At 40.3% G+C, this 16,927-nt stretch overlaps 1 protein-coding gene across 1 annotated transcript in view; it reads left to right on the forward strand.

Annotated features, from left to right (window-relative positions):
- Window positions 1-16,753, forward strand: part of LOC108415424 (mucin-5AC) — a 34,046-nt gene extending 17,293 nt beyond the window's left edge. The window contains exons 2-5 of the mRNA XM_017688468.2: window positions 2,255-2,497; window positions 7,898-8,347; window positions 11,663-11,808; window positions 13,275-16,753. Coding sequence (XP_017543957.2) covers window positions 2,255-2,497; window positions 7,898-8,347; window positions 11,663-11,808; window positions 13,275-13,319 — 884 coding nt within the window. The 3' untranslated portion in view covers window positions 13,320-16,753. The remainder of the gene's footprint in view (window positions 1-2,254; window positions 2,498-7,897; window positions 8,348-11,662; window positions 11,809-13,274) is intronic.
- The last annotated feature ends 174 nt before the right edge of the window (window positions 16,754-16,927 follow it).

The following is a 16,927-nucleotide window of genomic DNA, read 5'->3' on the forward strand; positions in this document are numbered from 1 at the left end:
ATCATGAATTTCTCCTGTCTACTCTATCAAACATGGGTATCTCAGACAATGCACTACTGTGGTTCAGATCGTACCTCACTGGGCGCTCATTCAAGGTATCGTGGCATGGAGAGCTCTCCTCAGCCCACTCGCTATCCACTGGGGTTCCCCAGAGATCGGTACTGGGACCCCTTCTCTTTTCTATTTACACCACCTCTCTAGGCCGGGTTATCCGCTCACATGGCTTCTCGTACCATTGCTATGCTGACGACACCCAGCTCTATCTGTCATTCCCGTCGATCTCTGTGCGGATATCGCAGTGCCTCTCGGTCATATCCGCATGGATGAAGGAACACCACCTTCAACTAAACCTGTCCAAGTCTGAACTTCTGGTTATACCAGCTAAACAATCCATTCAACACAACTTCACCATAACCATCGACTCACTTTCACTCTCCCCGACAAAGGTTGCTAGGAACCTGGGGGTTATGGTAGATGACCAACTCTCCTTTACGCACCATGTTGCCTCGGTGGCTCTGTCCTGCCGCTTTGCGCTGTACAACATCAGACAGATACAGCCGTTTCTAACACAACAAGCCACCCAACTCTTGGTACAAGCAGTGGTCATCTCACGCCTCGACTACTGCAATGCCATACTGACGGGCCTCCCGGCCTGTGTTGTAAAACCACTAAAGATGGTTCAGAATGCTGCAGCGCGTCTGGTCTTTAACCAACCAAAACGGGCGCATGTCACCCCACTGCTCATTGAGCTCCACTGGTTACCGGTTGCTGCTCGTATCAAATTTAAAACTCTTACAATTGCCTACAAGGTGTTAACAGAGCAGGCTCCTTCCTACCTGCACTCGCTCCTAAAGGCTTACAGCACCGCCCGGCCGCTGCGATCCTCCAATGAACGTCGCTTAGCTTTGCCAAACATTCACACAAAGCAATCGAGACTGTTCTCATACTTGATTCCCCAATGGTGGAACAAGCTACCTTCCGCTGTCAGAGCAGGGGCGTCCCTCGCTATTTTTAAGAAACTCCTGAAGACAGAGCTCTTCAGGGAGCACTTGCTCTAATCGCCTCTTGCAAATCTAGCCACTACCAACCTCATCTCCTTCTTGCCCTCCTTCCCTTCTCTACCCCGCTATTACCCCTTGGCCTCCTTTAAGGCCTGACTATGTTTGTTCTATGTACCACATTATTTGTAAGTCGCTTTGGATAAAAGCGTCTGCTAAATGTAATGTAACTTAAAAGTTGTTAGAAAAAAATCTATATTGTTGCATCGTGTATGTATTGTGAAATTTTCCTGAAGTATTATGGTACTGCATTTTTGCCCACCTTTGTGCTGTGCATGCAAGTCGCATTATCCTAATCACTTTCACAGGCTGATCAGATTTCATGTTTTTGTTCTAGGAGGCAATATGACACATTCTCTACAAGGAACATAAATATGGTGTTTTCTGCAAATTTTAGTAAAATATACAATATAAATACTTTTATTTCTCTAATATGTTAAACTCAGCAAATAAACAGTGGTTGTGCATTGAAATGTGTTCCTCGTAGAGGATGTGTTCTTATTTTCACTTAACACATGTAATTTGACCAAGGGTGCCTAGACTTTTACCTATGACTGTATATACATACTCAATACATACATACTGCCTTTCACTCTTTCAACTAAAGAGAGAAGAATGAGGCTGCATAAAAGGCATTTACATCTATCGACCTATTCAGTCTACAGCAGATAAGCCCTGCCTATTCACACTGAATGAGTATGGTATGGAAAAGATAGGAAGATGTATTGTGTATTGTGCATTGCAATTACATTAGAATCTATGGAGCCACACACTCAAAAGCATATTAAAGTCCATATTTATAAAGCATCTCTGAGTACGAAAACCAGTGAAGTCTCTCAGAAGTTCATGCCATTTTATTATGTAATACTAAGGGCATAAGTTTCTGATCAACATAAGCCAAGCTTACGTAAAATTGATACAATGGTAAAAGTCTGAAACAGCTATAATCTGAGGGAGCTGGTGTGAAGCACAGCAGATTTAGCTAAATGATTCTGCATGGAGCCTTTCTTAGATGCTGTGTTGTTTGGGATGTGACCGGCTGTTATTACCTATATGTAGTGGTAGTGACCCATTCTGGCCTTCGCTTCCATTGCTAAACTCTTCAGATGTAGCCCTTAATTTTATTTGAGAAGTAAATGTTGGAATTATTGAATCAGTCCTTGTCTTACATTGGATATGTTTTGTTCCCCCTCTAGGTGACCTTGACCCAGGCCCATCCCTGGCTCCTACCAACTCTAGCCTGCCAGAAACCCCATCACCTCCCAACCACAACTCCTCTCCTATAGATCCCAGCTCCCCTGCAATCTCTACACCTTCACATCTTAATACCTCCTCAGAGGTATACAGCAGTACTGCAGCTCCACTTTCAGCTAATGACACTGTTGGCCACAGTGGAAATGACACCACAGACGCCATCAGAAACAGCACAGAGGCACCAGGTGAAGTTTTCCAGAACATACTTACCTATCTCTAGTTATTGCAAGTTGACTGTGTCATATTGCAAAACATACTTTAAGACTAGCTCAGTGATCTGCAAGCATGTGCACATGGACATTTTGGCGTCAACAGTATATGCACTTAATCCCCACAGAATCTGCTCAATAATATATTGATTATGTAATCTATAATTATTCATAAAGGGCCCTTATCATAGAAAACTTTTTTTTTTTTTTTTCCCCTTCACTTTTTGGAAGAGTTTGTTATCGTATGTAAACATAGTTTTCAGGGCGGTGCGGTGGGTAGCGCTGTTGCCTCACAGCGAGGAGGGCCTGGGTTCGATTCCCCAGCCAGGTGACCAGGGTCCTCTCTGTGTGGAGTTTGCATGTTCTCCCCATGTCTGTGTGGATTTCCTTCCACAGTCCAAAATGCAGTTAGGCAAATTGGACACGCTACATTGCCCCTAGGTGTGAGTGTGTGAGTGATTGTGTATGTCTGTCTGCCCTGCGATGGACTGGCGACCTGTCCAGGGTGTATCCTGCCTCCCGCCTGATGACCGCTGGGATAGGCTCCAGCACCACCCCCCACCCTAGTAGCTTTAACCAGTCTCTAATCATGCTAAACAAAATCAACACTTATTTATTTCTGTATCAGATAAAATTAATAAAGTAACTATTCATGAATACACTATATAGAAAACGTGTGTCAAACACTTGGCAAACCACCACCAATGTTTCAAATTTGATGATAATCATGTGGACCAGCATTAGCTGTATGATTTGAATGGTTATGCCAATAAGGCGGTTTAATGACTTTGTATGGACCACATAAATACACAAAGCTGCAGATCCTGCTCTTTTCCAGACTGAAAACAGTGTTATGTAGATTAATGAGAGCATCTATCTTTGTCTTTTTAGTGGCAAACTGATCTATACTGCATACATAAAAAAGCTATATGCTGGCACCCTGCAGTTCTTTCTCTTCTTCTTTCTCCTCTGCCATGTGGGCATACTGTGGCACTGCCAGACACTCTTAACACAGCCCCTCTTCACTCAGGGGGTCGAAGGTCAGGGTTATTTTTAACTAGCCCGGACTGTCTCAGCTGTGCACGCTAGTGAGCTGGCAAAGAGGTGCCAACTGAGACACTGACAGAGGAAAAAGAAGGAGAGGCAGCACAAAAATAAGACAGGGCCTAAGTTGAAGGGCAGAGACAGTCTGGACAGTGTTGTAGCACTGCAGAAAGCAGAGCAAACGGGTCGTCCTTCGTAGTCGCTGCAGAAGTCTAGACCACTGATTTAACTTGACATCACTCAGAAAAGCATTGGCGATGTGTCACAATCAGGGAGATCATGGAGACCCAACTTTTTTCTTATTCTCAAAATCACCTTAAAAACATTACTTTTATTAGTTTCCATAATTTACCATACATTATAGTAAGTTTGTTATAGCAGTTATACAGCTGCAGACAAAAGTGTGAACACAACCAGTCACGATTTTCTAAGTGGTAAAAAGTTAACACATCCTCTACCACCAAAGACAGGGAACTTGAATATGGCTTCTGATGTTTTAAAGTGCTCTCACATATGATTTTATTTCTGAGATATCTCTGCTCTTTTTGCCTCAAAGGCAATGTGGAAAGTGGTGCAGTTGGTTGCACTGACATAAGTTAATCCTGGTTTAGTTTTAGTTTAAAAAGCATCTCAAATTCATTTTATGTATAACATTTTCCATATATTAACAGTAACTGTTGCATCTATAGGCCTTTGCTGATGAACATTATTGTAATTTAGCCTATGGTTTTTAGCTTAAAATAGACAGAGCTGGGCTGCTGAGTGGTGTAGTCGTGTAAGCGTTGGTCGCATCATCGGGAGATTGCTTTTTGATCCCTGGTGATGCTACAGCCATCTGTGGCTGGGAGTCCAAGAGAGGACTGTTGGCTTCACTCTCTGGCTGGGTAGGATTCCCCCCCCCCTCATCACTCAGTGAGATGCTAGTCAGCGCAAGCATCTGTTAACTGACGTAACAGAACTGGTAGTTAGCACTGTCCTCGGAGCTCGTTCAGCTGTTCAATGACGTTGAATTAACAGCAGTTTGAAAAAATGTGGTGGCACTTAACAGGTTTCAGAGGAAGCCTGTGCTAGCCTTGGCCCTCCTAGAGTTGGTGGTATCGTGTGACCTGGGGGGTCCTAACTAGTGAGTGGAATTGGATACAGTATGTATCTCCCAGTATGGGGAGAAACTAGAACTGCCAGTCATTGTTGAAAGTTCTGCCAGTGCCCAGTAAGTTCATAATAACCCCTAGAGTTGGTAATTGGTATGTAACGATAGGTTTAGGTGATTTAGGCCACAATTCAGTTTTTTGGACAAAATCTGAATTAAGAAAATTGATAACTCCATTTTGCACAACTGACTAATGAGACTAGAGCTGAGAGTGTGTCTCATTATATTGAATATTTTGCTGTGGGTCATATTGATCACAAGATCGTTGAAGCCACAGCCTTCCATGTCTAAGAGTCATAAGAGTCCTGATTGACCTTCCCCTCTCTGGGTGGGTAGGATGAACCCCCCTTTCCCAGGTGTCTGTTAACTGGTTTAAGAGAATTGGCATTAGCACAGTTAGTGTTCTCCTCCAAGCATGTAGAGCTGTTAGTGACAGTTTGAAAACATACAGCTGCTTTTCATATCTCAAAGGAAGCACATGCTAGCCTTCACCCTCCCAGCTAATTAGATGAGATGGTATAATTAATTGAATGCAGCTGATATTGACCATCTCAAATGTATTATTAAATGCTTAGTTGCTAACTATAAATACATTTTCATTCACCCTGCTTTATCCATTAATGTGAATTGCTGTAGATAGCGCTTCAGCTAGCCTCTCTGCTGTATTTGTGAAACAATGACATCAAACAAGCTGTCTAGAATTACAATAGAGACGTGGGGAAAGCTAGGATAGAGGAGAGGAGTTAAGGGGGGTGAGGAAAGAGACTGTGATTAAATGCAGTGTGAGATTTGACAGGAAGGTGAGGAAGCTTGGAAGCTGATGACGCTTCTCGTGCTTCTGTTCATGTACGAATGTGGAGAATCACCTCCTCAACATGGTTCACACTCCTCCAACAGCTGCTGGCACTTGTACACACACGTCCACAGGCCTACACCATGTGTGTGTTAACACAGCATGAAAGTGAGAAAGTTCTTATTGTCAAACACCTCCCTTTTACACATACAGCATGAGAAAAAAAGTCATTTATCCTGTCTTTCTTCCACATTTCCACATCTCACACCCTGTTTCAGAGCTTTTCTTGCTCAGGCCAGCTCACACATAAGTGGCATACACTCCCTGTTAAACTCCACACACACACAAACAAAATCTCTCTGTTCCATGGGCTGTAGCAGCATAATGATCACATGATGGAACAGCATCAGATGGTCTGTTTGGAACTAATCATTTTGTGTGTGTGTGTGTGTGTGTGTGTGTGTGTGTGTGTGTGTGTGTGAGTGTGATTGGCAGTGGCATCATCTGATTAAAGTTAAATTATTGCATTTTATCAATTTCACTTTGCCTTTTTATACAATTTTAAAAACATCCAGTATTTATGGTAGCAGACGAGATCTCAGCAGAAGTGCTAATACAATTTTTCTTTTTTTCTTTTTTTTAAATAGGTGTGGTGCCTGGTGACAGTTAACAAAGTTACCACGGTAACAGCCCCAAGTAAATTTACCACCAAAGAGTGTTCATTTACTGATTTATTTCCAACTTGTGAGCAAAACTGAACTTTCAAACAAGTTGTTGTGTGATGTGCTGTGTTATCTTACATTAATGCCACATGTATGGTACTGAACATACACCAGATTGTTCTAGAAAAACAGCTGTTGAGCTGAAAATACTCCGTGCTGCAGGCAGATATCATTCCTGCACATAAAGCCACCTCTGTGGTACGGTTTACATTTTAGGACAATGTCTCAGCGTCAGGTTTCACGCTTTTTAATTCCAGTGATTTGGAGACAGGCCCTGACTCTGACTTGAACATGGGAGCAAACACATCGGTGTGTGTATTGTTGTGTTCTAGACAGATAGTAATGCAGGTAGTCGCAGTTCTTCTGAAGTCGTAACATAATTTGCCTCCGAAAAGATTATTCGTGCTTGTCCTTGTGTGTAATTTGCACATTTGTAATGCGCTACCGCCGACCACTGACTGAGCCGCAGGAAGCTCAGTAGACTCTGTGAATCATCTGTCAAAGCAACCGAACTTGCTAATATGAAATCGCATAAAGATCACTGTGCTGAAGAAGAGAGAGTCCCAACATCATCTAAACAGGCCTGATTTTGATTCAGGAACCATCCTTAAGCTTTTATTCAGAGATTTTACCTCAGGCCAGCTGTTTTTGAACTGTCTCTACTGACTAGCTTTGCAAGCTTTTAAATAACATCAGCTGTTCATCATTTTAATCCAGAACGATTGGCTGTGTCTTGTTCAGAGTAAAGGCTGAAGAGACATGCTTTGTAAATGATGTTTATGGTGATTTTCTTTCTTGTTAAAGTACAGACAGGGCTACTGGGTTTTCTGTTGTTGGTATGGATTTGTATGGGTTTTAGAGAGTAACTCAGGAGTAAAGTAATGAGTACTTTTTTCCAGGAAGTAGTAATGCCATTTCACTTTGAGAAAAGTAATTAGAAACCTGTAGTAGATTACTTCTTTTAAGTTTATTTCTTCCTTTGGGGCAGTAGAGTATTTGAGTATTTGAGCATGATAGCGTACTTATAGATCTAACATGAAGTGCATCTATTAAAATTTGCTCATTTAAAAGCTTGGTAGTTTTTAAAGAAGAAATATCGGATCAGTATTGACCGATACTCAGCGATTTGATAGAAGTCCATTTGCTCCGAACATTTTTGCCTCTTTATTTTGAAGAACAAAGGAAATTATTCGACCCACAGTCAGTGCATCATCTTTGTTTATGTGTCTGTGCATTTGTCCCATCTGTGTAAGACATCTGTGCTATTGAAGATCTGTGTGGTGTTGAGACAGCAAACAAAAGCAGCATTTTCCAAAGATGATTGTTCATTCACATCTCCAAAAATAGGAGCTATTGTGGCACATCTGTTACACACTCGCCCATTATTGAGTATAATAGAATTTATTTATGAGCAGGTCCAGTACACGGGCAGGCATGCAAACACGTACACTGAAACTCGCCCCAACTAACGTTTCATTTCCTCTCTTGCAGTTGGCTAATTCTATAGTGTAACTCTAATTGGTTCATTCATTTTGAATCTAAGCTAATGCTGTCATTTCCTAGGCAATACATTAACTTAATAGCTGTAGTGTAGCACTAATGTTTTAGTTTATTGATTTCTTATCTAATCTAATGTGTTTCTTTGCTTGTGATTTCTTCTCATAAAGCCTCTACCACAGCAGCTGCTGGTACTGCAGTCGCACCAGTGAGCAGTACAAGTGTTTCTGGAAACCTCACGTACAGTACAGAGGGATCTGGCCTTTCAACAAGAGATAACCACACTCTCTCCACCACGACAGCACCCACCACTCCCACCCTGACAAGCACCCAGTCACCCAAAGCCAAGTCCCATTCCAGCACACCAGCTCCCACCACAGTGTCTCAGACCCTTTCTGCCTTGACAACTGTGTCCCAGAATACCACTGCTAGCCGAACGTCGACAATCACCAGCCCAGAGGCGGCAACTGCTCAATCCAAGCAGACATCTTCAACAGTTACTACTAAAGGAGCAAGTACTACAACCACAACCACCACCCTTCAGACTACAGAGACCAGCAAGCCCCACAGCAGCACTGAAGCTCATGCAGACACACCCTCTGAGCTGAATGTCGGAGATGGTGAGCAATTAATTAGTTGACCACGTTTGTTATCTAAAGTTTAGTTCTTTCAAGGCTAATGTAGCTAATAAGTAGGTTTAAAGTGGCTTATTTTTCTGGAGTGTCCCTTCTTTCAAAACCATTTTAAACAACCAAAGAAAAAATCAGAAATATTCTTTTATTGTGCAAAATAGTAAAAACAAAACCTAGATAAACCTATGCCAGTATAGCTTTTTAATACTAACCCTGTGGGCCTTTTGCATCCTGGGACCTGATCAGGCACCTGAATGTAACTGCTGCACCATTTAAGGTAGAACTGGAAATTTGAATAAAAAGCCAACCTCGACAAGTCATGCAAGTTTCATTCATGCATCCCATACACTCAAGCCTTAGAACTCAGAATCCCACTCTAATTAGTGAGTTTAGCTACTTCAAGGAGCACCTATTGTTGATACAGGTGTTCAGCACTCTGGAGCAGCCACACATGAGCCACATGAGGTCACTATGCGTAATGCCAGGCATTGGCTAGAGGGGCATAAATAAACCCCCCCCCCAGCATCATGCCAAGGAGCAGTGGAACTGTGTTCTCTATGGAATTAAATACATTCAGTACCTTTGGGATCAGTTGGAGTGATCCAGAACTAATCATCCAACATTAGTACCTGACCTCACTAATGCTCTTATGGCTGAATACAATCAAATCCTCACAGAAAAGTTCCAACATCTATTTCTAAGCCTTCCCAGAAGAGCCAAGGCTACTGTAGCAAAAAGGGACCATAGCAAGTCCATATTAATACTCTTTAATGTAATATTAATAACGCATGGATTTAAAATATTGGGGACAAAAATAGACAGTGTGCAAAAGTTGTAGCATTTTTTTTTTCCAACATGTTAAGTTTGTTCTCCGTACAGAATGCATTAACTTATCACTTATCAAAACATAATTTGACCAAGACTGTCCGTCATAAAAACCAACGAAGCAAACAGAAACCAAACATGTCATGGGTTGATTAACTATAGTAGGAGTAAGTAAAGGAAGAATGTGTACGCTTGATTTTGGGCCGAGCCAACAATTTAAGTCTGATGAGGTGAAAACGGCAGTAATGATGGTGCATCTATGTGTGCGGACACATTTGTTATTAGAGCGCACTCATTGCGTTTCAGATTTGTTTGGGTTTGTTCTGTTGGGGCCTGGATGTTTTCTTGTGTGTTTACTTATGATAGTTGCCATATCACTGTGTGCGAATGACTGTTTGTTTTAATGTGATGCATCATGTGGTCTGTTATTGACTGCCCTGCTATCAAAATGCAGCTGCGCACACACACAAGCGAGCAGTTTGCACATCTGCCCCTTTATGTAATTGAGGGCGTGTTGTCTAAAAACTTGCAGCAAGCACTTAGTAAAACCTGAATAGGGCCATCCAGAGCCCAGACCGCTGATTGTTTGTGTGTGTAAGTGGAGAACAAGAGTATGATTATACCTTTGGAAGCTGTGAGGCTACCCAGGGGCAGGGACGACTTTACGCTGACAAAACAAAAGAACAGACTGAGCTTTGTGTCACTGCCAGCCTTATGCGTCAATGTAGTGCACACACGCTGACTTGTTTACACACACATATAAACACACTGCGGAATACACTTCCTGGTATCTCTGTCAGGAATATCAGCAGCTTGTTTGGTCATTTTAGTGCCAGTGAATCTGTGAACATATTTCATCCTCTCTTGTTCTTTTCTCTTATCATTCACACTAACACATTTACCTATGAGGGGAATTTTACCTGGTTTTCTAAATTTCTGTATTATTCAGTCGTTGTCAATAAATTCACTCAGAGACTGGTTCGATCTGAAATTGTGCACCGTAGAGAAGTATACAGACTCTCACTGATTTCTTTACAGTGGTGCTGATAGGAACCAGGGGTCATGATGTCTATAATACAAATATAAGCATTTTATTTAGTATCCATAATGACCATTGAACTTGCATGTGTTGCATGAGTGTTGATAAAGGTGAAATGGCTGTAATTCTGAAAAATACAAATTCTTTTGGGACTCTTTTGTCCTGGAATACACAAAACTACAAAAAGAAAAACAAAAAATAAACAGAAAAAACAATGTCTCAGACATCTGTGACCATTTCATGTAGTAAAGCTTAGTGAAGGAGCTGTTGGAGGCATTAAATCACTTTGGACGTCTGGTTCCCATCGCCAGCACTGTGAACAACTGTGACACTGGCTTATGTTTCAGAGCATTTAACATCAAACCACTCTGAATGGTTTAATTATGCCTAAATTTTGAAAAAATGCTGGAATTTCTCTTCAAAGGAATACCTTACTGAAAAAATTAGGTTTACGTTATTTTCTCTTTAGCCCAAACTTAGTCAGTCAGCAAAGACATCATCATTATCATGATAAAATACATCACAGAATGTTAGTGTGCTTTTCAGAGTATATCAAGGATATGGTCAATAACTAAAACCCTGACCAACTGCCTGCTTCATTACAAAGACAGCATCGTTAGCCCTGTGTAACCAGATTCGGTTGTTTTTTTAATGTGGTACTAATGGCTTTTTTTGTCTGATTCAACATTTTAGATATTAGAAAAAAAGAAATATTGTGATGTCATTAAGTGATACTTTTTTGATCCCACAACTGGGGAAATTCCACCTCCGCATTTAACCCATCCATGAAGTGAAACACCACATACACACTTGGTTTTTATAGGTAACAGCATACATATCAAACACAAACAAATCAAACTTCAGACACCAGACTTGCCTTGGCCGATTGATTATATTGAATATATTTGGGGATATTAGAAAATTGTGCAGGTCTTGATTTTCTGGTGAAACATTTTAACATGTTTGTACTTTTGCTGTATATTCAATTTATATTAAGGAATTATTTATTTAATGTTACTACAACATTTATTACCCAGTTATATGCTCAATGAAAAAATTACATCATAATTATTTATATATAAGTACATACTTAATTACATGGTTAATTACAAGTTTTGAATGCACACTTTCAATAGAAGTTCTCTGCTTCCTTTAGTGATCTACAGTGCTAGAATCAGTGATTTGTATAATGCTTGTTCTACACAAACCCACAGATTTCAATGAATTTGTTAAAAATTATTAGTAGTTCTGAATGTGAACAAGTTTTTAAAATGCCTTAAAAAGTGTAATGTTTAATATCTGCCTTGTATACATATGTGTTAAATAATTTATTATTAATTTGATGCAATTCCAACCTTTTGGTCATTAGTTAATTGCAGAAATATTTTCTGTTCATTATCTCATCTTCTGTTCATTTCCAATGTTACTGGGAACTCTAGAATCCAGTGCTACCATGGATCCGCTCTTGGCTGGCCTTGTGTCCGTGTTTGTGGTGACTGCTGCTATTGTCTCCCTCCTAATATTCCTGAAATTCAGACGCCATAACGAGCGCCCAGAATTCCGTCGACTCCAAGACCTCCCTATGGTAAGTCTCAGTCTTCTGTGCTGGGCCCATCATAACTCGTGTTTGAACACGCAACTCCACCTGCCCCACCTGTCCAATTACCTTTCTTGAAAATGTTATTTAGAGCACAACATTTTACATATTGGAGGAAAAACATAAAATATCAAATGTACCATAACTTTTGCATAGGATAAATTTTGTTTTATTTTTTGCGGTATGTTAGTCAGCATATAAGCAGTAACTGTGCATTAAATTGTGCAGAAGTGTTTTTTCACTTAGAAATGAAAGAAAATGTAATTTGATCATGATTCCTAAACTTTTGCATACTTCAGTGTTTAATTTAAATCTCTCTCTCTGCCACATCTGTAGCATAGTCAATTATAATAGACAATAATTTTGTACTTACTAAGTACAAAAGTACTGCAAGTACTGAAAAATGGTGGACTTGAAACCCATTTATAACTAATCACCAGAAAAGTTGTACTTGTTTATTGCTTCTATTTTTTTTGTTTTTGTTTTTGTTTTTAATTTTTAACTTTTTTTAATGCACTATTTATATGCTACACCAATCAGGCATAACATTATGATCTTTGTTTCTACACTCATTGTCCATTTTATCAGCTCCACTTACTCTATAGGTGCACTTTGTAGTTCTACAGTTACAGACTGTAGTCCATCTGTTTCTCTGATACTTTGTTAGTCCCCTTTTACCCTGTTCTTCAGTGGTCAGGACCCCCATGGACCCTCACAGAGCAGGTACAATTTGGATATTGGATCATTCTCAGCACTGCGGTAACACTAATGTGGTGGTGGTGGTGGTGGTGGTGGTGGTGGTGGTGTGTTAGTGTATATTGTGCTAGCATGAGTGGATCAGACACAGTAGTGCTGCTGGAGTTTTTAAACACTGTGTCCACTCACTGTCCACTCTATTAGACGCTCTTACCTTGTCAGTCCACCTTGTAGATGTAACGTCGGAGATGATGGCTCATCTGCTGCTGCACAGTTTGTGTTGGTCATCCTCTAGTCCTTCATCAGTGGTCATAGGACGCTGCCCACAGGACGCTGTTAGCTGGATCTTTTTGTTTGGTGGACAATTCTCAGTCCAGCAGTGTCACTGAGGTGTTTAAAAACTCCAGCAGCAGTCCTGTGTCTGATCCACACAGACCAGCACAACACGCACTAACATACCACCATCACCACCACATCAGTGTTACTGCAGTGCTGAAAATGATCAACCACTCTAATGGACCCTTACAGAGCAGGTAATATGGGGGTCCTGACCACTGAAGAACATGGTAAAAGGGGGCTAACAAAGTATCAGAGAAACAGATGGACTACAGTCTGTAACTGTAGAACTACAAAGTGCCCCTATATAGTAAGTGGAGCTGATAAAATGAAACAAGGTGTATCGGTTTATAGGAAACAACAGTACGACAGAGAACATGAATGAAGCATTTTATGCGGATGTTTCTTTCTCTGCGTTATAGGACGATATGATGGAGGACACCCCTCTCTCCATGTACAGCTACTGAGTGACTGAGAGAAACGCTTAAAGCCGTGAATGAGACACAGGCCTCCTCTGAGCTCACCTGCCCTGAATCCCACCATTCCTTTATTTCAGAAGAGAAGTTTTGTTTTTAAGGGGCCATCACTTTTAACCTGTCTTTATTTTTTAAGGGGGCATCTCATGCACTCCTGTAAGGGGAAGGTAACTCAAAATCCTGGGCCAAAGTAAAATGTTTTTATTTCTGTTAAAGAAGGAAAATGAATAGAAGGGAGAGGCTTAGTCCTTTTTTTTAAATCCCTCACAGTGAGGGTGAACGATTCTGCTTAAATACACCCCCCATCAAGATCCACTAGTTCACTGCCCATTAGTGACACCCACTGCACAAATGACATCCGATTCAGTCAAAGAACCTGAATCGTAGCTTATTTTGTGAAATGACGAGCTTAAAGTAATTAGAGGGAACCAAATACAAAGACCAAAGGAGAAATGTGCCTTTACCACAAAATATTGAAGCTCCAGGCCAGATTTAAGTGGAATCAGTGTATTAAAACTATTCTGTATGTTTAGGATTTTTTTTCCTAATGTGTGTGTTCTGGTTGCTGTAGAAGTGGATTTTTATACACAACTTGCAGGCAGGAGATGCAGCGCAATCTTTGAAGATCATCAGGACAGCCAGGGGTTGACCTTCGATCCTGATCTTATATTAATACAGCAGACCAATTTGAAATGTGTAAAAGGTGCCCAAGCATGTAATTCACATGCAGTGTAGCTCATGTGTATAAGCAAAGCTGTTTTATTTGATTCAGTCTTAGTACATCCTTTGATTTTAAAATGATACCCTGCAAACTTGATTTGACACAAAACTGAAGGAAGTTTGGGGTAGGGGTTCGAGTTTGATGGGCTCCTCAAGTTTACTGTAGAACAGGGTCTTCAAATCCAGCCTTTGTGTCCAGTGTCTGGTCCTGGATTTTGTACTCACTTGTTTTACACCTTACAGTCAACCTGATATCAAAATAGACAATTTTGGTTTTTGACTTTTTACAGCATTTCACTTATAAAAAGATTGTAATTTAAACATTGAGATGTGAACATTCAGAGTGATTTGATGTTAAATGGTTAACTGTAGATTTCAAGCCAAAATCTTCTCTCAAACAGGACATCACACAGATTTCTTGTGACAATTTCATGTTACTTTCTGCTAGGAAGCTTTAAGGTTCACACTTCAGACACCTGGTTCCTATCACCACCTCTGTGAACAGTTCTGACTTGGTGAGTTTCTCTCAAACATAGCATTTCACATTAAACCACTCTGAAATGGCTTGGTTTATAACCATTTAAAGTTATGTAAAAATGTAGAAAAGTTGATGGAATTCCCCTTTATGTGGTCCAGACTTGCTGGCAGGTCCATTCCTCAATCCTATGACTTCAGTATAATTCTGGTTTAAACTACTTTATATGTATTTACTGAATAATAAGCCATAGAATGTTTTAAAGCTGGGAATTTATGGTGTTAATTCAAATGTTGTAAGATTTGTGATTACAAAATCCAGGACATGAAAACTGGGTTTAAATTCCAGATCTGCTGTAGATCCTTAAATGTAAGAACCTGTCGGCAGAAGTAACTTATATAGCATGTAACTCTTCTTTACATCATCTTATTGCTGTTGTCGGAAAAAAATCTCGTTATTCAATTTTTGAGAATTTGAAAACGGCTGTTGTCTTTTACATTTTGTGTAAATTTCATGATGAACGGACCAAAAGAAACGGCTTAAAATTACTTGGAAAAAAGTCTGGTTCCATTGACTTGCATTAAAAGTAAAGTAGGTTTTTTCCTTCTCCTGTAAAGTTACCATTTTGGGGAGAGGTTTTCTTCCGACAACGGCGATATACATAATTAATGGAATTGAAACCCACAAACGGTGGAGCTCAGAAAGCAGCTAAAGAGGCATCTTTAACAAGAAGTTTTAGTGATGAAGCTGTTAAAGCAAAGTGGCTTGTAAGACCACCGTGTGTACGTTTTTACTGTATTTGACACTTTGAAACCACAAGAAATGTTCTCAGAAGGAAAATCATTCCCCTCCCCCTAAACGCTGGTTGTTCTCTCAAGCTGGCAGCGTGCTAATCTGGTACTTTTCCAAGTGCGGTTTCAGGTTTGAGTCAGCATTGACGAACTTTGATTCAAGCACAACCACGAAAACGGTTGTCTGTTACAGAAATAAACTGTAAAGTCCCTCAGCAAATTTTTCCTTTAGCATTTTCCATTTAGCTTTTGATGCCTCGCTGTATAGTAGAGTTGTTTGCTTGCACTTTATTGTGGGGTTGTGGGGGTGGGATGGTGTTGCTGTGGAAGGGTTTCAGGATGATTTAAACATTTTTTTTATTTTTTTTTATTGGTGTCGTCTGTTGAATTTGTACGAGTGAAAACTAATTCCTCTGTCATAGTCATACTTTTGTAGCAGCCACTTGTAGATCAGATTCACATTCTCGTAGCGTCCACTCTTGGAAAGCTTAGACTGCTTGCTCAGAGAGTTTCCTACATTACACAAAGCCTGGATCGAGTACAAGCAAATCACTTGTTCCACACTGCAAGCTGATACTGAATTAAAAGCATCCATCAAATTCATTTCACTCATGATTCACCACAACATGCGGAATGTGGTCACATGTCTGAGCAGTAGTCTTGAGTACAAGCCTGTGCCTGCATGAGAACATTAACCGGAGGCATTCTCTTGAGTCAAGGCTGGTTGTCAATCAAGAGTGGGAGAAAATGGATTGGCATGGACAAGAGACTGACCTTTACATCTCACACCGAATGCTGACAAGGTCCCGACTGTTGCTGCATCTGTCTGTCTCTTTCTTTCTCAATGCTAGTCATGTTTTAGTGCTGGGTTTATAGTTGTAGGTCTGTTGCACAGTTGAAGATGCTGAAATGTTTAACAGGATGCCACAGTAGCAGCTAGAAATCACAGTGCTTTCTAAAGGCTCAAAAGAACCCACTGTATTCAGAGTTTCGTCATTTTGTAAACAGTTGAAAAGCCATATACTTGGTTGTATTTCAGTGTCACAGCATGTACAGTTTTTGCCATGATCGCCATGAAAGTTTGGCTGAAGTAGCTTTGGTGTTTCATCATTGCATGGTCAGTCTTAATGCTCGCATTTCAGGCTGTACATCTTTATCAAAGCCTAGTGAACATTAACTGTCATTTAGCAGGAAACAGCTGTGGCATCTGTATTTTTGTGTGGTTTTTCACACAAGTGTTCCACTGAAATCATGACCCCACTTTTTTTTTTGTTTGAACTTGTTCAGTGAGAGGAAACAGTCAGACCTTTCATTCTTGTGGTTTGTTGCTTCAGGTGAAATGTGCCAAAAGTGCTGTTTTGTATGATAAGAATTCTGCCTTTTTTTGTTTTGATGTTTCAGATGTTTTTTTAATTATTAAAAGTTGTGAGAACACAGAATGAGTTTTTGTCTATTGAAGTTTTACCTGAGTAAATACGATACAAAAACTGGGTCAATATGACAAGTAGTTAAATATAACTGACTAAACTTTGCTTCTTTATTCATTGGCCGGTTATGTATGTGAACTTACATGTAAGTGTCCCCCTTACGCTCAAGCAATTAATTGGTAAGTC

This window comes from Pygocentrus nattereri, chromosome 4 (genome assembly GCF_015220715.1).
Source record: "Pygocentrus nattereri isolate fPygNat1 chromosome 4, fPygNat1.pri, whole genome shotgun sequence".
NCBI classification, from domain to species: Eukaryota; Metazoa; Chordata; class Actinopteri; order Characiformes; family Serrasalmidae; genus Pygocentrus; species Pygocentrus nattereri.